This window comes from Melanostigma gelatinosum (assembly GCF_949748355.1).
Source record: "Melanostigma gelatinosum genome assembly, chromosome: 18".
Taxonomy (NCBI): Eukaryota; Metazoa; Chordata; class Actinopteri; order Perciformes; family Zoarcidae; genus Melanostigma; species Melanostigma gelatinosum.
Window position 1 is genome coordinate 10133844 of NC_136651.1, and position 26300 is coordinate 10160143.

Here is a 26300-nt window from a genome sequence, read left to right on the forward strand (position 1 = left end):
TGCTTGACATAAGTTTTAGGCACAGCAAAAAGGACTACGGTGACGAGCAGGCGTCCCCGTCGTATTTGGCTTAATGTGTACAGTCGGCTACTGTGACTTTAAAGGGGTGTTGGTTCGCTGAGAGGTAACAGATATAGGTTTAATTCCCTCTGCTAAGAACACATCGCACATCTCGGAGCCTCTGCTTTTTATCCAGCGGTGTCTTCATCGCTTCCTAGAAGACCTTCTCAAAGGAAAAGCCGTGCGTGTCCGCCGCTGCACCTTTCCCGGAGCGATGGGAGGTACAGGCCTGATGCTGCCGCCGTTGTTATTTCCCTGTCGTGAGCCTGTCATCATTTATTTCCCACAATAGCAATCTGATCAGCATCTGCATCATGTTTTCTCCCGTGACAGAGGCCGAGACGCGTCAGAAATTGCTGCGAAATGTGAAGAAAGAGGTTCGTTGGATTTGATGTCTTTGTCGCTCATCACTGTTTATGTTTACTGGCACTGTATGCTTAGACAATGCGTGTGTGTGCGTGCGTGCGTGTACGCGTGTGTTTGTGTGGACATCGTTCATCGGGTGTGAGCCACGACTACGCCACAGGCCTATTTATCATAAAATGTACCATCGTTTTTATATAATAAGAGCGGATGTAATTAGGCTGCCATTGAAATGGCATGTTTTGGCTGCTGTCATATACTGGCGTTAGACGATGCCGACGATGATGGTGATGATGATGATGATGCAGATGATGATGGTGGTGGTGGTGGTGAAGATGATTTTATATCAGGTGGAAAAACATTTATAAGGAGCTGTGTACATTATTTATTTCTATCCATCGAAACCTGTTTTTTTGTTACATCAGTAGTCTCTCTCTCTCTCTCTCTCTCTCTCTCTCTCTCTCTCTCTCTCTCTCTCTCTCTCTCTCTCTCTCTGAAGAAATCATGGTGAACAGTTTTCTATAACACACCATCTTATTTTATTTTTTTTAAATCTTAAAGGTGTGACCGCTACCGTTTCATTAGCATTTTAGTGGTAAACGAAATGCAAACAGTCCAACCTAAGCTGGGTGATTGTGACTGAAATTATGATATATTTGCATATTAATCATCATCGAAATTAAAGACAGCACACCTCAGACTGTTCCAAACTGCTCAGTGACTCCACGACTCCCCGGGGAGAAAAAACAGGATGTTTTATTCATTTGTGGAAAGGACCGGTGCTTCCATTCTTATCGTGTCCGTGCTCCCCCTCACCTGTGACTCATTGCCTCTCAAACATCCATGTCTCTGGTACTAGATCCTGCAGCAAGGAGGGGCTCAGCTGTGATACATATGTATAGCACAGCATATGACTAAAATATCATATGTATAGCATTTCGATTTTTAGTTCAGGTTGATAAAGCAGACTTTTCTGATTATTTTTCCCAAATGAAGAACAGGGACCCAGACATGTTGTGGCCATCAAACATCTCATCTGCAACTGTGGGATTCTGGTCTCATGTTGATAGAATATAATTCCAATATACACAAGACTGTTACAGTATGCTCTTCTCTCATTCACAGCACAGAGCATCACATTCAATTCAGGCAGTTTTACTGTGCAGTGTTGCATTGCTTATCAAAACACACACATCATATTTTGCAGAACATCATTTTTCCAGGTACATAACAAGCACCACTTCAGTAAAATGTCAATCTCTAAAATTGTATTGATTGATTGATGATGACAGAAGTGACAACAAGCCAGTTAAAATAACTGACATTTTATGAGGTTACCTCTTGGCTTGGAAAATACAAATACATTATGTTATAAACATTAAGATGTGTGTATGAACCCGACAGGGATGATCATACACTGTGACAATACCAGAAGAAAATATATACTCTCTGATAGTGCCTGCCCAATGCATCTCAGTTCTAGGATCAGTCGTAGGTGTCAAGAACAACATCCATTTGTGTCTGGAGGGAAACCTCAGGGTTTCCGTGCTTTTCTTTCCATGCTCAAGCAAACAAAAGGACTAAATGCATCTGTTATAGTTTTAAAAGGTTCTCATGAGGGAGTTCAAATGTTGAGTAATGAGCCAGACAGATGAGTTTATACAATAAATGAATAATTTGGTCTGTATGTCATCCTAATGAATGTGTCGTGGGACTGCACCACTCCTCATCAAAACCTATTGTAACCTATTCTCCCATTGCTTCCTGTTGTGCTTCCTGTTTGGACTCCCTGTCACCTTATGTAACTGTGTCAGACAGATTAAGTCTTGTCTCATCGTGTACCTTTCTCTATTAGGTGAAACAAATTATGGAGGAGGCCGTCACGAGGAAATTTGTGCACGCAGACAGCAGCCACATCATATCCTTCTGCGGTAAATGTGTTTTGTGATTACAGTGCACAATAAGACATCTTTCCAGGTCAGGGTGTTCCAAAATTCAGGGAACATGCTCAAGGCCATGTTCCATTAGCTTTAATGTTTAACACTACGTCAGGAATGGGTATCATAGGGGCTGTAACGAGGGAGAGACAAAGTAAATAAGAGAGAGTCATTTTGTAGCATCATTTTGTTTTGTGCCTAAAATCGTTGTGTGTCTAGTTTCAGAGATAATAGCACAGGACATGCTGTATTTGAACATGAAGCCACAGTAGTTGTTACAACCTCATTGACATGTACAGTGAAGATGGTTGACATCATTCCGTGTCAAGTCACCACCGACTACGAGTTCATCATCACAATGAAACATGGTTCCCTGCAGTCTGTTCAAGCAATTTATTTTTATAATGCTATTAGTCATCATGTTGATTTATATTTAATAAGGTGGATGGCTGGTTATAAAGTACACTACCACTCTTCAAAGGCGTTGATACTAACCAGGAGTGAGGCGTGTGTGATTCACGTCCCTCATATCCTAGCAACCGTGTATTGGGCAGATTTGAGTCTATTTCTACTTGTGCCACCTGTGCTTGCTTTTCACCGTTTATTTATTTATTTGTACTTAAAAAAATATGAAGACTTGAGGCTTTCACAAAGAGGATATTATACCTCGCTCATAACATAAAAACAAAACTCAAAGGCAAGTGAAGCGATTCTACCTCGAGGACACAAAAACATGAACAAAATGTAATTGAAAAAAAAAAAATCGCAATCAAATAATGGTGAATACTCTGTGTATGTCTGTGTGTGTAGCTGTAGTGGAGGCCTGCATTCTTCATGGGCTGAAGCGACGTATTGCAGGTCTGCTCTGCAGTAACAAGGTTGCAGCACTCTTCATGAAGGCGGCAAAAAGCTTTTCGCCTGCTGAGGAACTCTGCCACAAGGTCCAGGAGGTGGAACAACTCATCGAAAACAGGTCAGATGTTAACTTCTTGCCTGTGCGAGGCCAGTGACGCACAATTGTACATCTTTCCCCTTATTGCTCTACTTTTACGTGCAATGATGCATCCTAATACCTCGTCATGTCCTATACGTCTGTTCCACTCCCACCACCTACACAGACATCTCATCGGTCAGGTCTCTCTTCTGTTTTTCAGCAAGCAGAACAATTCTTCCCTGAGTAATGACCGCAGTCGGCAATCCAAGTTGGCCAACCTCTCCCCGCAGGCACTGAAACACATTTGGATCCGAACTGCACTGATGGAAAAGCTCCTAGACAAGATTGTCGTGTACTTGGTGGAGAACAGCGGGTATTGTCATGCATCATTCAATGCAATTATAAGCCACCGACTCCAGAAGATTATATCCTCCGTTCAATACTAAATATAAGAACTAAATAAAATGTTCCAAATATTGTGTCCTGCAGTGCCTTCTATGAGAAAGAAGCCATGCTGATGGATCTTGTGGATGGACCAATTCTTGCATCTCTATTGGGTATTTATAAACCGCACTAACCTGCACATGGACCACACTGAAACCCTTTATTTTGCCTTACTGGACTAACTTTCCGTATCCGAACGACTTTAAACCCATTGACCGTGTTTCACAGTCGGCCCTTGTGCTTTGGAGTACACCAAAGTTAAGACCGCAGACCATTTCTGGACGGACCCATCTGCTGACGAGCTCGTGCAGCGGCATCGCATCCACAGCGGCCACTGTCGGCAGGATTCACCCTCGAGACGGCCTGCCCTGGTTAGATAGTGAAGGCTTTGATTGATTTTTCTCAAATAGTCATCTATAAACTACTGTGTGTAATACGTCTGATGTCTTCTTAACCTGTACCAGATCCAGAAGAGACAGTCCAGTGGTAGCATGGATGATCGCCCTCTGATGTGGGTGAGGGACTATGTTGAATCACTCCACCAAAACTCCAGAGCAACACTTCTGTTTGGGAAGAACAATGTGCTGGTGCAGCCGGTGCGTGTTTTTCTTTTCCAGTCCATCTTTTAATACAACAATAACACAGTCCTTTAAGAGAGGCGTGTTTATTTTCCGGGGACCTGGGTGCATCTGTATGGCAGACATGCTGTGGTTTGAAAGCTCTTACTTGTGTCTGCAGAGAGATGACATGGAGGCCATCCCAGGCTACCTTTCTCTACATCAAACTGCAGACGTCATGACACTGAAATGGACACCCAATCAGCTGATGAATGGCAACGTGGGAGAGCTAGATTCTGAGAAAAGGTGAGGCCAATAGAACCCAATCAATGAAAACAAACTTGTTTTTGCATCGTTAACTCAATGGCTCCTATTTTCTCATCTTTCTTTCAGTGTTTATTGGGATTATGCTATGACAATTCGTTTGGAGGAGATTGTGTATCTCCACTGTCATCAGCAAGGTAAAGTATCCCCTTTTAATGTTTTAAGCACCCAACGTAGGAGTTTAAAGAGTTATTGATCTTTTTTTAAATATTTTGTTTATTTCACCAGTGAACAGTGGTGGGACAGTAGTTTTGGTGAGCCAGGATGGGATCCAGAGACCTCCTCTACATTTCCCCAAAGGAGGCCACATCCTCCAGTTTCTGACCTGCCTGGAGACCGGCCTGCTACCTCACAGACAGCTGGACCCACCGCTCTGGAATCAGAGAGGAAAGGTCAGCATGAACAGAGGATAACAAAATACATCTTATTTCCAATCATTTCTGCAGGAATGCTACATTTACCTACAGCTACAATCTGTCGTGACAATCCTCGGCAAAACATTTCCTTTCCATTTTACAGGGTAAGGTTTTCCCCAAACTGCGAAACAGGAGTCCACACGGCTCATGTGATTCTGTATCCGATAAGGAAGACGATGAAGCGACCGATTATGTGTTTCGGATCATCTTTCCTGGCATTCAGATGGAGTTCAGTAAGTGTCTTTAATTGTCCTGCTCTGCCTCCCAGAGTTAATCTAATAAAACATCACCAGAGATTAGATCTACGATTGCATTACTCTGTTAATACTGATTTACAGATTAGACCATTTCAGTTTAGGTAAATCTGTTTTCCCTCGGCATATATCATATTATATGTACATCTTTCTCATTAATTTATCTCTCATTTTAAGCTGATACATTTCATATCTTTGTCCTAGTGCCTGTTTGTCCATTTCACATTATAGTCCCAACAACAATAAGGAAACTTTGCATGGACATACAGTCATTTGTATGCATTACATTACATTACAGTCATTTAGCAGACGCTTTTATCCAAAGCAACTTACAATAAGTGTATTCAACATCGTTATTCAAAAGAACTACTGGTCACCAGAAGTCATAAGTGCATCTCCTTTGTTGAACAAGCATCTAAGAGCATGAACCAGAGCAAAAGTACAGTGCAGAAACAAACGAATACAATAAGTGCAACTAAATAATATGAATACAATAAGTGCAACTAAATAATATGAATACAATAAGTGCAACAAAATAATATGAATACAATAAGTGCAACTAAATAATATGAATACAATAAGTGCAACTAAATAATATGAATACAATAAGTGCAACTAAATAATATGAATACAATAAGTTCAACTAAATAATATACAATAAGTGCTAAGCGTGCAACATCTCCATCTTTTCTTTCTACATTTTTTCTACGTCTTCCTTATTATTTGCAGACATGCGCGTTTATGTCCAAAACTATTGGAATTTCATCCGGTTTTATTTAACTGTGATGACGATAGTAGCAACGGTACTGATAAGGGCTATCATGCTGTGCAGTGGCCCTGGAGCTGATGGACCAGGGCGTGAACTTGTGGCAACCGACGCCCAGAAAGTCCTCGTGCTCCTCCTGCTCACAGAACGGCTCCTCTGATAGCTCTCTGCCGAACGGCTGTAATCAGGAAAGGTAAGTATTTCCCAGGGACAAAGATACATTCTGATTCATCCAGTTGAATTTGCCATTCCTTTCCTACCAGGGCTCCCTTAAAGCTCCTTTGTGACACCATGAAGTACCAGATAATCTCCCGTGCTTTCTATGGATGTAAGTACAAACAACTGTCGATTAACTTTGATTCATTGGGGAATAATTAAACCCCGATGAAACAACTTCCTTGTCAATGTGAAAACCTTCGTCTGTCCTCTCCAGGGCTCGCATACTGCCGTCATATGTCCACAGTTCGTACGCACCTTTCTGCTCTGGTGAACACCACTATAGTTGACCCTGATGTGCCCTGTAATGCCCGAGGAGGACTCTCTGTGGAGGTCTGGGGCCGGTTCCTCAAGGACAGCTCTGTAAGATTCACAGCGAAACACCAGGCCATAAGATTTTTGGATTTCATTCATTACAGTATTAAATGGTTCTTTGAAAAAGTCAGCGTTGATAAATACCAAGACCTCATCTTTTTCAGGCGTATGAGCAAGAGGAGATACACAGGCTTGTGTATTTTGGTGGTGTGGCTCCTTCATTACGCAAAGAGGTCTGGCCCTTCCTGTTGGGACACTACCAGTTTACCATGACTGAGAAATGCAGACTAGAGGTGTTTCCATGTGCTGTCAGACTTCATGATTATAAGACTGTAAAGTACACATGTACACCACAGGGGGATGTTTCCATCTGTGTTAACACAAGGGTTCTGTTTCAGATTGATGAGCAGATGCGGACCATGTATGAGCAGACTCTGAAGGAGTGGCAGGGTTGTGAGGTCATAGTCCTCCAGAGGGAGAGGGAGAAACATGCTGAGGCCCTCGCCAGATGTTCGACCGCAGCCAGTGTGGAAAGAGGGCCAGTGCAGCGGGACTCCACCATCAGTACAGATGCAAGTTTGACCTTTTTGGCATAAAATGTCTTGCGTTATGTAACCATGATAAAAACTTGAAAGGGAACTGTTTATAATTAACTTGCATTTCCAAGCAAGTTGACAATTGTGCTTTTTGTCTCTTGTGTGATGCTTTTCTCCCCTGCAGTCGTCTCTAAGCAGCAGCTCAGATCAACAGAATGCCCACTCACAAAGTGATTCCAGCAGCAGCACGCGGGTAATTTCTCACGAGCATGAACATCAAAACAGCAATGATCAATGGTCTTCAAACTTATAGTATGCCTTAGAAAATGTTTTGCAGTAAAACCACGAGTGTAATTCCTCAACATTTGTCTATTTCATTGCTTCGGGACACAAAATGCATGCTGACCACTTTCCTTTGGTGACCAGGTAATTGAATCGGTTGCGATAGTGGATCAGATTGAGACTGAGCCCAGGGTTAAAAAAGGAGAAGCACAGCAAAGTAGTCCACTGAAGGACGCCAGGAGTGGCACTGCAGACACTCCACGACTTCCCTCCAGCAGCCCCTCCTCCCCAAGTCTGTCAAATCAACGCCTGGATTCAGAAAACAGCCCTCTTGTCACAGAGTCAGCTGTTGGAGCTGCAACCGCTCAGCAGTCAGAAGCATCACAAGTCACACATGAAAAACCTACAACTGGATCACAGTCCGGAGGTGAGGAGGTAATGGAGCCAGGAGCCAAAGCGGAGATTTCAGAGACAAAGATGGAGAAAGCTCCAGAAGGTGAGATGGCTAAGGAATGTGGAATCATCAGTAAGTTACAAGAGACATCTGAATCGAAAGAAAAACCTGAAGTAGAAGAAACTAAATCTGAGAAATCTGAAGATTTAAAAGCAGTCGACACAAACATGAATTTAAGAAGTATTCCAGAGAGCACTAATGTTCTGAAGCTAGAAACAGAGATTCATAATGAATATTTCCAAGCACCTCCACTCGGGCAGACCTTGACTTTTCAAGCACACAAGAGCAAAGATCTGGAAGTGGAGCCACTATGTCCGCCTTTAGCAGAAAAAGATACTAATCCAGAGAGTGAAAAAAAAGAGCCGGCGATTTCTGAAAAACCTGAGCCGGCTTCTGAAAAAGAGACCCGTACCACAGAGCCAGAAAGAAAGGACGCTGAAGGAACAGTTAGTGATTTCGCTGAAATCAAAAAAGACAAAGCTGCAGAATTTCCATTTGAGAAACCTGGTTCAAATTCACCTGTCAGACAAGTACTGAATGCTCTCCAGTCAGCATCGAGGGGCAGCCTTTCAATATCGTCCCACTCCCGGCAGTCTCCAGACACAGCAGATTCAGATGACTCTCCCTCGGCCCTGGAAATGGAGGACATTCCTGCAGGGACATGTGTGACGTCTGAGGATATGAAGGCCAGGCCTTTGGCAGGTCTCGCTGCTCCCCCTGTCACCCTTGCGCGAAGACAGAAAATGGCATCAGAGGACCTTGTCCTAGATCACCATCTGGACACAGCCTATAACACCAGTCCGGAGGGCACCGACCTGGGCCTTTCTGAAGAGGAGCCTGAGATGGAGAATGTGCTCACTGAACCAGAAGAGTCTGCAGAGGTGGGAGGAGACGCCAAACACGACGGATCCTCAGAGGAACGAACCTATTCTGTAAGCATTACACGTGACAGACACACTTCGTCTTTTGATCCCAAGCATGCGCTAACAGAATCCATTCTTATTTATTTTTTTGCAGCAAGAAACACTGGACATGTACTTGATCAATTTACATCGCATCGACAAAGATGTCAGACGTTGTGACAGAGCATACTGGTACTTCACTCCTGAGAACCTGGAGAAGCTGCGTAACATCATGTGCAGGTAAACGTGTCGCCATGCTTCATGTCTCTGACGTTTGTCTTCAACCCAAAACAATAACGTCTGGAAAAAAACTTTGCAGTTACGTGTGGCAGCATCTGGATACAGGTTACGTCCAGGGGATGTGCGATCTGCTGGCTCCCCTGCTGGTTATCCTAGACGACGGTCAGTGACACTTTTCTGCAGACTCTGTCACTATACACTTTGCCTAAATGCACATGAATGGCTAATAGTCGCTCTCTGTTTGTATGTGTGTGCTTCGCAGAGGTCATGGCATTTAGCTGCTTCACTGAACTAATGAAGAGGATGAACCAGAATTTTCCACATGGCGGTGCCATGGACTCTCACTTTGCCAATATGCGTTCTCTTATCCAGGTATGTACTTATTATGTGCACCGACACGTGTGCACGCATGCATATACACAAAAGCCGTAAAAAACAAAGATAACATTTTGTTTTTATACGATTAGATTCTGGACTCGGAGCTGTTTGAACTGATGCAGCAGAATGGAGACTACACACACTTCTACTTCTGTTATCGCTGGTTTCTACTTGACTTCAAAAGAGGTGATCGCAAACGCAGGCGTCATGACATTTGCTTGAATTGTCCATGAATGAGAATTTTGCAATTTGTATAACGCAATACTGAACGTATTCTCATCTATTTCTGCACAGAAATGGTGTACGACGACGTGTACTCTGTGTGGGAAACAATCTGGGCCGCCACGTACACCTCCTCTGACCACTTTGTGCTCTTCATTGCCCTGGCACTTGTGGAGATGTATAGAGACATCATCCTAGAAAATAACATGGACTTCACGGACATCATCAAGTTCTTTAATGGTAAGAAAACACGAGACAATACGGTGGAAACCATGTTGCCAATGAAGTAAACCAGTTGATTAAGATGATATTTCAGCTATGATAATGTAGGATACTTTCAAAATATAAATTCCACTCAGTCAGTATCAAGGAAACTATTTCTTATTACAAAGTATGTTACAAAGATTTTCAAATTCTCTTCTCAGAAATGGCAGAGCGACACAACGTTCCGCAGGTCCTGACGATGGCTCGAGACTTGGTCAACAAAGTGCAGACGCTCATAGAAAACAAGTGATGCTGCTGCTGCTCCCACATTTCTCTGTGCTTAATTGTCTTAAGATACTGACACAACCACACACACACACACACACACACACACACACACACACACACACACTATAGTAGTTTATTCAAGAGGAAAGGAATACATGTAAATGAAATGCAGTGATTGGTACGTATACTGGTCATTATTTTAAGACTTCTTTCCAGTTGCTCCTCTCTATATTCAGGAGATGCAATTATTGCCAGTCCATTTATTTTGAAAGTGTTGTTGTTCACCTCGTGAATGTACCCTTGATGAAAATGCTTCAGGATGTTATTTATGTTGCCTTAAATTGAGATGTTTTTTTCGGGGATACAGCAACCAAATGTGTCACTGTATTGTTCTTCTAATAAGGTTGATTTTGTTGAGTTAAACACATCTCGTGATGCACTTGGATATATTTTAAATATTGTTGTTATTTTTTGCTGAAATTGTAGCTGACATGGTTAAACATCTTGTGATGCACTTGAATATATTTCAGTAATAATAATGTCTGGCATTATCGGTTTATTTGGTTTTGTAAACGTTCGAGGTACATCAGAGGAGGTTGTGTCCACGTCATGTGTGGTTTGCTTCTCAAAAGCCATTTCGAGGACCTCATGCGGGCCACGCTTGCAGGATATCCAGACCGGAGCTGTGAACCCTGTGCAGTCTTGCATGATTGCACATAGTTTGCATACAGTATCGCTCTTTCCTCCGTTACCAAACTGCCATACTTTGTGCTGCTTCTATCTCTGACCACCTCTATGCATTGATTCACTTCTTTTTCTGTGCAGACTGGTTCTTTCTGCTGGTGTAAATGGGCACTCACATTCTTCTCACCTTAAATAACACAATGCCGCTCAGGCTGACGAATTCAGCAGTTTCTCACTATACACAGTGCTGACGGATTCTACTTCTTTGCAGCATTGCAATAGCTGCCATGGTGGGTCATCTTGAGCTGGTGGTAAACTTAAAGTGGGTGGCAGTGAGGGAAGCGTTCTTCTTTTTTCTTTCACTTTGAGATCAGATTCATGTTTTTTTGGCCTGCCGGTCTTGGTTGCCTTGTCTTTCACACGCTCTAGTCCATTATTTTTTAAATGCGCAAACTTTTGGCAACACGTCTTGCAATGATTGTTGATATTTCCTGGAGTAACTGTGCATTTCTCTTCATTATTACCTCAAGGTCTCCATGTCCTGACCTGTTGAAAAAGAGCTCTGCTCGTTAAACACTTACCATGGGTTGACTTTAGCTTTGACACGTTTCCTCGGCTACATTTCGTTTCCTGTAAAGCTGGTGTGTACACAGAGAGCAGCCTCCACCTTGATGAGCTCACCTATTTCATCAATTCATTTGAAAGAGCAGTCCTGCTGTGCTTAGCTTGTTAAATTGTATCCGGTGCCCTCCAGTTCCTTGAAGGGCTCTCTTTTTAGCTCGACTGAAATGGTCCCCAGACTTATCTATTGTACACCTGCTCACACAGTTTCTGTGCATTGTGCTGTATTACAGTGTTGCTTAGACATGTCATAGCTCCAGCTACTTGTATGTTGGATCTTGTTGAAGCCCTCATCAGGTTTTTACAGTCTAGTAAGTGCCAGAGGGTCAAGTTATTACATAAAGGGTCAGGTCAGTGGTAGCTCGTCAGAAGTATGTAGCCATGCGGATCATTTTGGTTTTATGTGTGTATGTGTACACCACTGAATCTTCTGCTGCTAATCCAATACAGTGGAAGTGAATCATTCATTCAGCTGAAAACTAACATGTATTGGCAAAGTGTATTTCCAGAAACAACGCGCTGGAGACCTTGATGTCATTGTTTAAATGTTTATTGTGTTTCGCAGAAATTCTAGATGGATTAAATCGTATAATCTCCACAGATAAATACAAAACTATCTACATGGCTAGATACTAGCATAAGTATGTCAGAAAATATGATTTGTTGGTGCCACATTTACAGTTACAAAATAGCCATAGCACACCCATGTCTGGTTCACTGTGGCTTAAATACCAGTGTTTTGATATCACTGCTAATGTGTCTCCACATGATCTTCTAAAACATGCCCGAGTATTGCTGTTTGTGCATTGCTGTGTTTGTTGTCAGAAGATTTACTGTATACAATGTGTTAAAAAGAAACAAAGAAAGTACATATTTATTAAATGCAATACAATGTCTGTATATGGGCTTTATCGGATTATAATGAACAGAAAGATAAAAATGTGCCATTGGAAATAAATATATTTTTTAGTTTTTTCTGTCTTCTCAAATTGTCACCTGGTATAATTCATTTATTGCGTATTAAAAATATTATATTTTGCATCCCATGTGCCTCAAGTATATTTTCACATTTGACATTTTGATACAAAAGTCAGTTTCTGTGATTAGCACTGGTGCCTCGTTTGTCACTTGGCCCTTAAACGAACGTTTTGAAATTAAATCTAAGCAACACTTGAATGTCCACGTGTACTTTGCAATAGTTTTGGCTGCTGTTACTTATTTCCTTTACTGGTCATGAAAATATCCCTTCTTAATGTGACTTTGATGGCAGAGCTGGAGAACAGTCCTCATTCTGTGCAAAGATGCATTACTACGTTTAGCAGAACATGAGGCTTTAAAAAAAGATCCCTCTCTATCCCTCCACCACAGCTGAGAGATGCTCTGGCAGAACACAGAGGGACATTTAATAACTTGATACTAGCTTTCAGCTGAACTCAACTCTTTCATAGCTCTTGTGAACTTCCACAAAAAGGTTATTGCTCTGCGGGATCTTATGTCAACGTTGAATAGGCTCAGGATATACTGTGTGTTCAGACCATTAGTGTGAGATATTTGACAGCTAACTGTCAAATGTAGAACGAGCCTTCTACAAAATCACAGCACGAAGTCAAAGGTGTCAATATTCCTGTTAATGAGCTTTGAGGCTGTGTGATTCTGCTTGCTGGCTCACTTGAATACAATCTTTGTCATTGTTACGGTTATCTGTTAATTTCAGTGAATATAGTAATGATGTATTAAAAACAAGTTTTAAGACAATGAAGGAAACAGCCAGTAAAACTTTGCATTTTATTGGTAAACAAAAACATTGAAGACCTACAGGCCACCTCAGTCAGAGGTTCAAACATAAAAGAAAAAAGAAGTAATCTGGCAAGTGAGGCTCACAGTCGACATGTGTCAGTACTCTAAAAGGCTCACTCATTTTGCATGTTTTGAGTCGGACTATGATGTTGATTAGCTTCACAGGTTTTTGAATTGGCAAAAAACGTCATACTTAAAGCTACAGGAATGTGACCCACAATAAGGAATATCTTGTCAAGAGCTTAAGAAGCAGTATGACCCTCAGCATGAGATGCAGAATTGAGTAATTTGTTTTGTACAATAAACATTACCACCCCTGTCAAGGTTTGACATCACAACCCAGGATTTCTTTATAAAAGAAACCTCCAAAATGTTATATTGTAATGAAATACAATTACATCGCTAAGAAGAAATAAAAGACAAACTCGACAATCCCGACTCCAGAGAATACATAAGGGTGTTTATAGAACAAAGACAAAAAGCTTTAAGGCCGTGGGGAGAAGCAGGGTGTTCACGTGATCATGACAACGGAATGTATGTAGAAAGAAATAATGATGTATCATACGAGGAGGCCTGGGGTTAAAAAAAAAAAGATAAAAAGAAGAATTACAAAACATTTTCCCTCAATTCCTCTATAAATGGCAGGCCTTTCTACCGGTAATGACGTGGGGGTGGGCTATGCTGTGGCGGGTGCCTCCTTGGGGGTGGACTATGGCGCGACATAGTATTGCGTGGAGGCGACTGGTAGCGTGCAGGGGGAGATCCTCTGTTATGAAAGGGAGGCGGCGAAAAGCGACCTCTGGATCTGGATCTGGAGCGGGATCTGGAGCGGGAGCGAGAACGGGAACGCGACCGATTAAAGTTTGGGGTGCCCCTCTCCTCAAAAACGCGGATGTACGCAGTCTCGCCCTACAAAAGGAAAACAAATATATTTAGAAAATGTTTTCCTTTCGCCACCTGAAAAAAGGTACAGGGACAATTATATCTCATCATCACTGGAACTCACTTGATGTGACCGGAACTCGGTCCGATCCAGTCTGCGTAGAGCGTACTCCATGTCCTCTCTGCGAAGAAACTCCACCACGCCCTCTCCATCACGCTGCACATCTGCAAAACAAACATCTCCTGCCTCGCGCATGTGATCCTTCAGATCCTGCCAGCTCCCAGTTGGTGGTAACCCTGGAATGGGGAAAAGGGCGAAACTTAGTTGCTTGCTTTAAATTACCTGGCACTTGCAAATTATTGCAGGGTCATGTTCACCTTTACTAGTAGGTTTTAAGGCATCTTTACAAAGTATACACTTTACAGTAATTTAAATTGAAAAGCTCAAATTTAAATATTGGTCGATTGCTTCAGCAAACCACAATATTTTTGGATGTTGTACATCCATAAATCTGCTCTATTATGACGGGCCAAGTTAGGCTTCTATACACACCGTAGACTTAAAGGGGTTGGTCATTCTACAGCTCATATAAACATGCTTATATAAACACCAGATACATGTAGCATGCAACAAATAGGCCTAAGTAATGATATACAAAGACAAAATCACACCTACCGGTCACTATAGTCGGTGTTTGGGATTATGCAGCCAACATGACCGTTTTCAGTTTACCGTTTCGTTTTTCATGACTTAAGGAGCTGACTTGACCTCATCCACTTAGTCCACCTTGTCCTCCAGTCCGCCATGAGAGAGAGAAACATATCTGCCTACGACTTGTGATGTCTTTTACTAGTCCCTTGTCCTCCAGTCCGCCATGAGAGTGAGAGAATCATATCTGTCTACGACTCGTGATGTCTTTTACTAGTCCCTTGTCCTCCAGTCCGCCATGAGAGAGTGAGAGAATCATATCTGTCTACGACTCGTGATGTCTTTTACTAGTCCCTTGTCCTCCAGTCCGCCATGAGAGAGAGTGAGAGAATCATATCTGCCTGCGACTTGTGATGTCTTTTACTAGTCCCTTGTCCTCCAGTCCGCCATGAGAGAGAGAAACATATCTGCCTACGGCTCATGGTGTCTTCTACTAGTCCCCTTGTCCACCATGAGAGAACGATATCTGCCTACGACTCATGATGTCCTCTACTAGTCCACCTTGTCCTCCAGTCCGTCTTGAGAGAGAGAGAAACATATCTGCCTATGACTTGTGATGTCTTTTACTAGTCCCTTGTCCTCTTGTCCACCATGAAAGAGAGAAAAATATCTGCCTATGACTCATGACGTCCTCTACTAGTCCCTTGTCCTCCAGTCCGCTATGAGAGAGAAAGAGGTCTGCCTACGACTCTTACGTCCACCATTCTACTAACCCCTTTGACATCCAGGATGCCACGAAAGAGAGCGACATATGAACTGGCTATGACTCATGACGTCCACCTACCAGTCACCATGACCCGGAATTCAGATCTTCGAGTCGGGGGTCCAAATCTTCCCCTAGGTCCTCCTTCTCCACCTTCTTCTCCTCCTCCTCCTCCACCTCCTCCTCCTCCTCTTCCACCTCTTCCCCCTCCTCCCATAGGGCCAAATTTAGCACCAGATGATCGAGGATACTCCACACGTAGCTTGGAGTCTCCATAACCATATCCATTCCTTCCATAGACAGCGTCGTCTGCATCCCTAAGAGAAGAGAGCAAAGAACTCCTTACCAACGTATGCTTGATTCACTAGTGGACATAGACCTGGAAATGCGGTCTCCATCCATTTCCTGCTGCCAGTTACTGGAGATGATATTATACCATATAAACTTAAGTTCTCCAAAAAGGGGGAATGTGATTTGACTTGCCAAAGATCCCCAAAACTCACCGTGGATCTTCAAATCGGACGAAAGCAAAGGGGATAGTGCCTCTATTGTTCTTCAATTCGATGTCACGGACTTTTCCATATTTGTAGAACAGATCCTCAATGTCTCTCTCCTGGACATCCACGGGAAGATTCCCCACATAGATCCGGCCATCCGACATGGTGGTCGAGAGAGAGCGGTACTGCTGACACAGAATGGGGGCACCTGCAGACTTGATCACTTCTTTCTTTCACAAATTGCGATGGAGGTGGTCCTTAGCTTAATCCTGGTTCCAATCCAAAACTGAGTCCTTCTGCTTCCACTTCCTTAATTTAGAAAAAAATGTAAAATCTGAACCAGGGATGCAGACATGAGTAAACGACGAGCTCAAGGCAAATGGCACAGGCCTCTTGGATCCAAGCCTGGAAGCTTTAAAACAGGGTAATGAATGTCCAACAACCTTAAAAAAAAACAGTGACAGTATTAAATTGTAACTGCACGCTGCACTGTGTGAAGAAAAATGTGACTGCAAAGACCCTAGCAAATGATTCACATCGTCTATACTCATTTACCTGTGTACCCCAAAGGGAAGCACCTGCTTTTGTTGCGGAATGTTACTCCACTCATTTATTCAGGTATTGTCACCTGAATGTATTCACTTAAAAATATACCAGCATTCCAGTGAGATAAATAACAAGCCTGCTAGTGCCACAGATTTAAGGTAGTACATTTTATGGTTTATCTCATGAATAAAATATGCTAAGAATTGCAACACCGAGCTATAGCCTTACATGTTACCATAGATTTTAAGCAACACACCACTGATAATATCCCCGACGAATTCAAATTTTAACTACAACAAATGTAGTATTTACGGCAGGGCGGATTTACTGACGCGCAAACATGGCAGCAAACAACGGTGGTTGCCAGATTTGTAACCTTTGCCGGAGTCTCAAACTGTGTCGAGGCCACGGCTAAACTAGCCCGCAGCTGCCTAGCTTTGGTTGCTTGTCTAAACAGTTTCTGCAACGGAGCTACGTCTTTAGTAAGCAACATAAAACATTCAAGCAGAACGGTTCAGCTTGACATTTGTAGCTTGAAAGTTAAAGCCTGTTTAAGACGTGTAACTACGATAGGAGTCTCTTTGTTGGTAATCTAAGGTCAGCTAGCCAGGCTAACGAGTCTGTTTCGGCTAAAACGCCCCAATTGTCCTCACACTCGAAGATACACTTATTTAGGCAATACACATTAAATGTATTTAGTAAACAACACTTAAATTAACAAAGTGCGGTTACCTTTCAAAACAAGTAACGTTAAGGGCTCTTCTTCCGCAAATTGAACGCTAACAGTCCGCACGCTGTGCTACTTCCCTGTTAATTAGCAACATTAGCCATTAGCCTGGTGGCTCCTTCTACTTCGTATTTCCGGCAGACAGTACTGAGGTTTATTGCATTGCTGCCCCCTGCTGGTAAGAAATGGAACATGTTGCTGGCTTTAAATACCAACTCCTAATTATGTCATAAACAAAATGTTTTAAATCCTAGCTAAGCTGTATAAAAAAGCATGTTGTAAATTGTAAAACACTGGAGACTATTCAGCATGTTGTACCTACTTCCCTTCTCTGAGCCTCCAGAGCAGCTGCTGAAACAGCATATCAATCAACCACCACAGCTGCCTCAACTCAGGTTGGTCAAAACAAAACAGTGATATCTCATTCGTAGTGTACCTGGATTGTCAGTGTTCTCATCAATGTAAGCCTGCTAGTCATGGCTCCATTAAATCACCTCTCACCTGATGCTTACTCTTCACTTACATCAAAGAATGCACCATGTTATTTTCTAATTGTCACACATTCTCACATTCTCTTATTTATTTCCCTCCTTACTTGCCTGTCAGCAGGTCAGATTATTGCAACCAACCAATCCGGCTATTTATGGGAGAATACGTTAAGAGTTTAAACTAAAAGCTAAACCCAACAATTTCTTCATAATTTCTTTGTGAAGACATGCTATTGGAGGAAAAAAAAGCCATAAAGTCAAAAATGAAACTGCAATATCGCGGTGGTTTCAACATATATGGGGAGTTTCCGAGGGGATTTGAAGTCCAGAGAACGAGAACGCGCACTAACAGATGCCAGGCAGCGTGATGTAGCACGCGAGGCACGCACCGCCCCGCGAGATGACTTCAACCGCCCAGCGCGCGCTCCTCTCGCACTATCACAGCGAGGGTTCGGGTGAGGTGAAGTCGGTCGGTACTCGAAGGCTTGTGTGCGCTGTTGCGTTCAGATAAGGACACCATGTCGTACACGAAGTTTGCAGCGGCTCTTCTTCGGGCAAACCCGGGCAATGTCAGCAAGATACGCGCGTCAAGATGTCGGTCAACGGCGGCATCCACCAAGAGCCAGGAGGAGAAAGATCAACCGATAGACGGCTGCGCCGTGGTGGAAGCGGTGCCGGTGGAGCTCATCAGCCAGACCAAAAATACACAGTTGAATAAGATCCACGTTGACTTCAACAACACGCAGGAAGCCTACAGAAGCAAGGGGAACGTGGAGCTGCTCCGAAGTATGCTGGTCTTCAAGCTCTGTACGATTGACATCCTGGTTGAAAAGAACAAAGAGGTGAGTTGGTTGTGTTCAGATGTCAGCCTTTTGATTCAAAGAACAAAACGCATTTTAGAAATATATAACTGCGTAATAGCACGGGCAAGTTAGATCCAGTCCTATTTTATCATGGAGTATTATAATGGTATTACCTAACTTGTCATCCTTGCTTTGTTTACAGTTGATGTCTCTGTGCAAGAAGGTGCTCGGTCAGTGGATGTTTGAGAAGCTGATGAAAATGACCTTCTACGGTCAGTTCGTGGCAGGAGAAGATCACAACTCCATCAAGCCTCTCATTAGGAAGAATCAGGCCTTTGGCGTGGGGGCAGTTTTGGACTACAGTGTTGAAGAGGACTTGACACAAGAAGAGGCAGAGAAGAAAGAAATGGAGTGAGTAAATGTTTATTTTACTGATGCTTTAAAACAGGTTCAGTCATGTTTCAATTTGAATATGTGCAATATGTGCACCGGATGAAGAGACATTTATGAGTTATGTAACTTGCAAAAACTAGACAAGCCAAGCCTAGTTGACTCAAGCTTATTTGTATAGCCCAGGATCAGATGCTCCAAAGCTGTAGGCTATATGACCTCATGCTCTCTAAGCAAGATGCACACTGGGGAAGGTGATGAGGATAAAAGGGGATTTGTTGCTGTATCGTTATAATACATCCACTTTAAGTTATTTAGTACATATTATACAGTTAGCCCCAACAGCTCATTTAGCCTGTGTCTCTATTACATGCCGTCCCTCTCTAAATTATCTCCTGACTCCTTTATTTACACACAGAACAGAGTGTCATGCCAGTAGTTTGCTATGTCTCAATTCTTATATTATCACTTTAGTTATAGCCTCCGTTACGCTTCTTAATAAGTTAATGTGAGTGTTGTAATGTACAGTATGTTTCCTCCCCAGACTGTAATCCAAACCGAATAGTGCCTGTCCTCTATTGGTCGGCTGGGAGAGCCCCCTCTCCTCTGATTGGTTGAGCTTTTAGAGTTATGTGTTCGGTCCCTTCATGGGGCACAAACACGGAAGTGTTACGCAATGTTCTGAGGAGGAAAGGAGCTCAGTTTTACGAACCACGGATCCTCTCACGAGGCACAAACGTACACATGCTGAACTAAATCGAAACATAAGTTTGTTTATGATCAAACAGTCTTCATCAAGTTATTGAATTCACTGATTCACCTAATTCACTGAAATAAATGACTGTTAGGTCCGTGGAGAAGACAACACAGTGAACACAGTAGTTTTCTTTGTTCCCCTGAAGCGTCTCTCATGTACAAGCACGTCTAGAAAAGGAGATCATTATCGTAACTGAATAAAAAGGTCACAGCAAGACTGGTTAAAATGACATTCGCCTCTTCTCAACACATGTTTTCTGTCATTTTCATCCTTTAAAATGGTCTTCTTAAAACTATTTTAAGTAGATGACTTTTGGTTTTGCTGTTCTCCTCTCATGAAAATCTCTTCTTCTTTTTCAGTGCGTGTGTTTCTGAAGCAGAGAAAGAAAGTCCAGGTAATGTAATGTCGTCTTAACTGTTGCACAAACAGCCACTGCATGCTTCATTGACCAAAGATTATTCGGTTGCTTGAGCTCGGCCTGAATGCAACACAAGTCTAGTCAAGTGTCAGTGTCGGTATGTCTCGTCATGTGGTCGTGTGGTCCGCCCCAGAGAGTACTGGTTGTATCTGGTTTTAGTGGGGTCTGGAATGTCCAATCCAATGGGTGAAGTGAGGAGACGCTCTGTTCATGTTACGTGGCTGATGTTTATAACTCGAGCGTGTTATTCCCTTACTCGTGCTTTCTATGAAACATGTAACATAATAATGTATCAACTGCATGTTCCTATGAGCCATTTGTGCTCGTGGTAGATTAATTCTGTTCCTCTTTTTGACTCCAGCTGCTGATCATCGCGAGAAGAAGTACAAGGCCCATCGTCAGTTCAGTGACAGGCGTGGAGGGGTCACCGGCGCTCGTACCTACTTCTACGCAGATGAGTCCAAATGTGACAACCAAATGGAGACGTTCATAAACTGCATTAGAGCCTCTGGTGAGTAGTAGTGAGGAAGTGAAAGAAATGATCGTTATAAGTGATACTATAACACTAAAACGTGCGTGTAATAAAGATCGAGTGACATAAAATGTGTTATTATTATCAGGGGGCGCCTCAACAGATGGATTTTCTGCCATCAAAATGACTGCTCTCGGACGCCCTCAGTTCCTTGTAAGTTTAACTTTATGTCTTCAATATCAACTCAATGTGATTAATTCAGTATTTAGATAACGGTGTGAAGGGCTTGGGTTGGCAATCGCAGCGCTTCGACTTCTACCGCAAACAAATCATTCTCCATTTTTTACAGGTTAATGGGCACAACAAACATCAGCCTTTTGTTTATCTTTTTCATGGTTTTGAGTCAATACCAGTTGATTGCATGATCACAGCTTCACATAACTGTGTTATCACTGATGTGCCAACTGACAGTGAGCAAGAGATCGTTTGTGAATAAAACACTGATGTGTCTGAATATGATTCAAATATTGTAATTGCATCGCTGATTAATTGTTCTGTGTTTGAACAGCTCCAGTTTTCAGAAGTCCTGGTCAAATGGAGACAGTTTTTTAACTTCCTCGCAGCGCAGCAGGGGAAATCTGACATGATGGTTCTGGAACAAAAGCTGGAGCTGAAACAACTCCAGGCACGTCTTCAGCGAGTCTCATGCACACGCATCCACAGCTGGCGTCCTCATCTATTGTTGCTTCTGACATCTTCTTCAGTTGTGTTCAAGCCGTCATGACTTTAAATGCCATGTCTTTTGTTAAAGCAATAATCTGTTTTTAATCACTGAAATATGTCTTTGCAGGAGAATTTGTCTGAGATGGGTATTGGAGCGATGGACGACAAAGAGAATTGGTTTACCGGAGAGAAGCTGGGTTTGTCAGGGTGAGAGAGTCACACATTACTGCAATCATGATATTAATAGCGCAACAATACAGTTAGGTTCTTGAATCTCTCTTTAGTCAGGAGGAAAACACTGTGTCAACATATTTTAATATACATTTTCTCACATCTTATCGGCAGAACGATCGATCTGCTAGACTGGAACAGTTTGATAAACGACACAACGAAAATCTCCAATCTGTTCATGGTGCCGAACCTTCAGGTGAGTCGTGTGAATATGAAGTCCCCGGCTGAGTCCCTCGTGTTGCTCTCAACCTCTACGTGTCACATTACTGATCACAGGTTTATCCCGGTCGTAACGATGAAAAAACAGTTTGATGTTGTGTGTGTTGGTTGCGCAGACAGGCCACCTGGAGCCTTTGTTGAACACGTTTACAGCCGAGGAGGAGAGGCAGATGAAGAGGATGCTACAAAGAGTGGACGTTCTGGCCAAGGTGAAGATACTCAAAGACAAGAGACGTGCATCGAGTAAACAGAGGCAATCTAAATCCAATTCTTTGCAATTGCAAACTTGGTTCAAGGGAATCAAAATAATTAGAACTGAATAATGATGAACCCCTGTTTGTCTTGCACGTTAACGACGTGTCCCTTATAAAACCATGTGCTCTGTCTGTGCTCACCAGCACGCCATGGAGAACGGGGTTAGGCTAATGGTGGACGCCGAGCAGACGTACTTTCAACCGGCTATTAGCCGACTGGCCCTGGAAATGCAGAGGAAATTCAACAGAGAGAAGCCAATTATTTTCAACACGTACCAGTGTTACCTCAAGGTGAGGCTTCAGCTAAATCATGCTAAAATTGATTATATATCCACAAATCCTTCCTGTTTGTCTCTGAAACTGTGAAACCCAAAATGATATTTTTTGTCACACTTTATGTTGTGTTGTTGCTCCTTATCATTTTATAATACAGATTTTAAAAAAGCCTGAAGAGATATCAATAAAAGCTCCTCAGTAAAGCTGAACAATACTTTATACGGAGACGTCACAGGTGGCTCTCGAAATGTCACGTTTTGATCATTTTCATGATTATTTAGGAACATTTGTTCACCATTTAAATCTTGTTTACGTACCCATAGACTCGAGCACCCTGACCTCTAAGGATTGTTGGGTTTTAGTCGTGTCCTTTTTTTAATACATATATACTATTAGGACGCCTACGACAATGTAACTGTGGATGTTGAGCTGTCACGGCGGGAGGGCTGGTACTTTGGTGCCAAACTGGTTCGTGGAGCCTACATGTACCAAGAGAGGGACAGGGCCAAAGAGATCGGCTACGAAGACCCAATAAACCCGGACTATGAGGCCACCAACAGGATGTATCACAAGTACGTTTTCAATCATTATTAAGGCCGCTCGTGACTTTGCTAGACAGCGTCTGAATCCTAACCATCTGCCTCGATGTTTGTCCAGGTGCTTGGAGTACGTGCTGGAGGAGATCGACCACCGCAGGAAAGCAAATATCATGGTTGCAACTCACAACGAGGACACCGTGAAATTCACCCTCGAAAAGTACGTTTCCTCTCAGGCCTGCAGGAAGAATCCAAAGCCCATTTGTTGTGTGCAGTGCGAAGGGCAGATTTAATTTGAACATACACGAAAGCCTTAAAACCTCTGATTCACAAAGGTTTAATCTTCACGGTTTAAGCTAATGCCGAGGATGAGGAAGTGAAACGTAGTCTTTGTCAGCAATTATAGGATTTACAGAATGAGCTTGCCAAATCAATGGTGAAATACTACACTCGTATTGTGTAACAACCCTTTGACGTGTGCTTTTGCTCTCTGTTTTCCCAGGATGAATGAGATGGGTCTTTCACCCACAGAGAATAAAGTTTACTTCGGACAGCTGCTGGGCATGTGTGACCAGATTAGCTTCCCGCTAGGTATGTTGCACTCAGCATGGATACTAAAAGTAAACAGTACGTTACGGAATCAGAGACTTGTGTCACATGGTCACGTGGCCAAAGAGGTTCCACTGAAATGTAGTTCTTTTAATACTCAAGATCACCTCTCCAGTCTAAAGATATATTGGGAACAAACTACTCCGGGTTCTCAATGTCCTTAACTGTCTCATTACCAAATGTTATGTCACTTTGGTTCAGAGCAGAAACACATCGCTACACAAATACGTAGGTTAGGGGTACACATTTAAGAAAATAGTCTGAGTTGTGCACAAATAACATTTACTCAACAAAGAAAACCTCACACACGTATCTCTTTGCACGACAAAGAGTTTATGCAAGTGAGATACAGGAAAGTAACAACTGAGGGGCTGCTTAGTCAGTGTTAAGCGCACTGAGCTTTTGTTTCTAAAAATGTGTTGCAGTTTAAATAATTGTGCAATGATCTATATGATCTGACTATGAAATGAAGTGAAATGACGAATGCTGTAGCCGCCCTAACCTTCCTTCCTCTGGTGACACGTATAAAGACTGGGTTAACCTTGTCCTATCACTTGATATCAAGTATCAAAACCACAAAAAAGATTATATTTGAATCTACTGCACCTTTATTTCAATTGAACATTGAGTCCGTTTCTACAGCTTTTCTTTTTGTTTTACCCCAAGGTTAGCTTTGAGGGCTATTGTCAGCTTAGAGAATATGTTAGACAGTCATGACATGGCACACACAGTCATTCCAAACACGTCTGCTTGCTCTTTGTTGAAAACAGGTCAAGCAGGTTACCCCGTCTACAAGTACGTTCCCTACGGCCCGGTCAACGAGGTCATTCCGTATTTGTCTCGCCGCGCTCAAGAGAACCGTGGCTTCATGAAGGGATCCCAGAGAGAGCGCAGCCTGCTGTGGACGGAGCTCAAACGCAGAGTGCTGCTCGGACAGATTTTCTACAAGCCCGTCTACTGAGTCACAGGACCACAACATTACTAACTGCAGTGTGTCTGTACGCATTCCGCCGGCTTTACCTCCTTACTGTACAGTGTGTAGGGTAACATTCATGTCCCTCCTCGGCTTGTCAGGCTGGGAGGTGAGGATTTATGTTGGCCTCAAAATCTGAATTAGTTCATTTCACTAAAATAATGGGATCGTAATCCTCAGAATCAACTAAACACACTTTGCACTTTTTTCAAAGAACTACAAATGTTCTCTAAACAGCAATCCTCTTCAATATACAGTACGCCGTTCTGTACAGGCTAAGAAAAGTATATTGTCAATTACCAAAGGTGTCATGAGTGTATTCAAAATATATATTTGGGTCCCTTGTTTGTTGATGGTAAAGGGCCGTTCTTTGTATGTTTTGTTTGGTGTTTATCTCACATGTAGCTGTCACCCAAAAGTGCCTTATGATTGTTTTCACAAGATAAACATGGAAGCAATCAGCAACTGTACAACTACGTTTTTTGTAACTGTTCACTCCTCCGAGGGGTTCGTACCCTGTTTTAGCTTATTTATTGATGATGTCAAGTAATAATCAGTTCACTGGCTAATTTGTTTGCAGCACAGTGATCTGTGACCTCTCATGACGAATTGTAAACTGTCCATGTGTATGTGCTGAGGACATGTGGAAACTGTACCTGTAACGTGGAAGTGACCTGCACTGTTGTACAAACTGTGTTGGAGGACACGCTGTCAGTTCAATTGAATGAAAGTTCAATTGAGTTGAATGAAAGTCGTGGATAATGTCTTTTAAAATGGAAATGTTTTTCAGCACTGGAAATGAAAACTGGAAAATGCCCTTTTTAAAAGTCCTAAAATTGAAAAGTATTTTTAACAGTGTTGGTTTGAGTGGTCGAAGCTCTTTGTTCTAACATGGAAAGTTTGATTTTAGAAAACAAAAGGCTTAAATTTGAATGTCTCTCACCATATATATATATATATATATATATATATATATATATATATATATATATATATATATATATATATATATATATATTTACATATATATAAAAATTATATATATATATATATATATATATATACACACACCTTGTATATTATGAGGTTTGTTAGCACTGTTTAATTTAAATGCATTTCTTAATGTTTGGTTTCCTCATCACCACTGATTAAGTATACTATATTTTGTACAGTTGTAAAATACATGTAATCATTTAACACAATCAAATACAGTTAACATTAAAATAACTATGCAGCTGCGGATGTTGGAAGTGGACATTTACTTAATATCTGAAGTTGATGGGGTTTACAAAAGTTACACCTCATGACTGACATCGTTTTTTTAACACTTATAACAACATTCATATTGTTGCCTAAAAGATACACAAACTCCAGCTTATGCCATTGTTGGCCTTATTTACTATCGCACCGCAGAATGGATAGATAGCGACCCTGATGTTATCTCGTAGTGCCACAAATCTGGTTGTCCTCGCTGACGTCAATGACATCAACGACTACAACCGTTGCACACAGAAGCTCGTGGGCTCCCTTTGCCAAATCGATGTGACCTATAAATAAGCGATGATTCAGCCAAAGTCCACAGCAGCTGAGGCAGCACCTGGGTCCAGGTATCTGGAGACTAAAACAAAACAAAAACAGCCCCCCCGACACAACACAGCTGTGTTGAGACCAAGCAGACCCTGCTGGGAGTGCTCTCTGTACAGCTAGATGCTATTATTATTTTAGTTATGACATCTTGAATGTGTTCCAAGATGTGCAGTACATAATATATGTCTTGCTGTGGCACTATCATCATATGTTATACATTTAATGCATTCAAACTCTGTATATTGGTATTTTCTTCAATAGCTACATGTTTTAGCGACATAATTCTAAATACCAGTTTATAAATAT

The 26300-nt window shown here is 42.2% G+C and overlaps 3 protein-coding genes across 3 annotated transcripts; 2 read left to right on the forward strand and 1 right to left on the reverse strand.

The window, feature by feature from the left end:
* Positions 1-374: 374 nt before the first annotated feature.
* On the forward strand, positions 375-10131 carry LOC306792678 (small G protein signaling modulator 1-like; the record flags this gene model as incomplete). Its single annotated transcript, XM_079289940.1, has 24 exons — positions 375-437; positions 2279-2354; positions 3171-3333; positions 3515-3667; positions 3784-3851; positions 3967-4109; positions 4203-4334; positions 4477-4601; positions 4689-4756; positions 4848-5011; positions 5139-5268; positions 6122-6248; positions 6319-6383; positions 6489-6634; positions 6751-6879; positions 6985-7158; positions 7307-7375; positions 7549-8790; positions 8876-9000; positions 9080-9162; positions 9263-9372; positions 9468-9564; positions 9673-9840; positions 10026-10131. The coding sequence occupies 24 exons, from the start codon at positions 375-377 to the stop codon at positions 10112-10114; spliced, it is 3909 nt and encodes a 1302-aa protein (XP_079146066.1). The 3' UTR covers positions 10115-10131.
* A 3037-nt stretch (positions 10132-13168) lies between these two features.
* On the reverse strand, positions 13169-17360 carry srsf9 (serine and arginine rich splicing factor 9). Its single transcript, XM_079288837.1, has 5 exons — positions 17264-17360; positions 15992-16294; positions 15570-15805; positions 14201-14373; positions 13169-14103 (listed from the first exon to the last, which is right to left on the reverse strand). Exons 2-5 carry the CDS (start codon positions 16147-16149, stop codon positions 13846-13848), a joined length of 825 nt encoding a protein of 274 aa, XP_079144963.1. The 5' UTR covers positions 16150-16294; positions 17264-17360; the 3' UTR covers positions 13169-13845.
* An 834-nt stretch (positions 17361-18194) lies between these two features.
* prodha (proline dehydrogenase (oxidase) 1a) lies at positions 18195-25345 on the forward strand. The gene is made up of 14 exons (XM_079290022.1): positions 18195-18588; positions 18752-18960; positions 20056-20090; positions 20476-20625; positions 20735-20799; positions 21155-21271; positions 21437-21516; positions 21655-21736; positions 21876-21968; positions 22158-22304; positions 22686-22861; positions 22947-23045; positions 23328-23416; positions 24205-25345. Exons 1-14 carry the CDS (start codon positions 18265-18267, stop codon positions 24393-24395), a joined length of 1857 nt encoding a protein of 618 aa, XP_079146148.1. The 5' UTR covers positions 18195-18264; the 3' UTR covers positions 24396-25345.
* Positions 25346-26300: the final 955 nt, after the last annotated feature.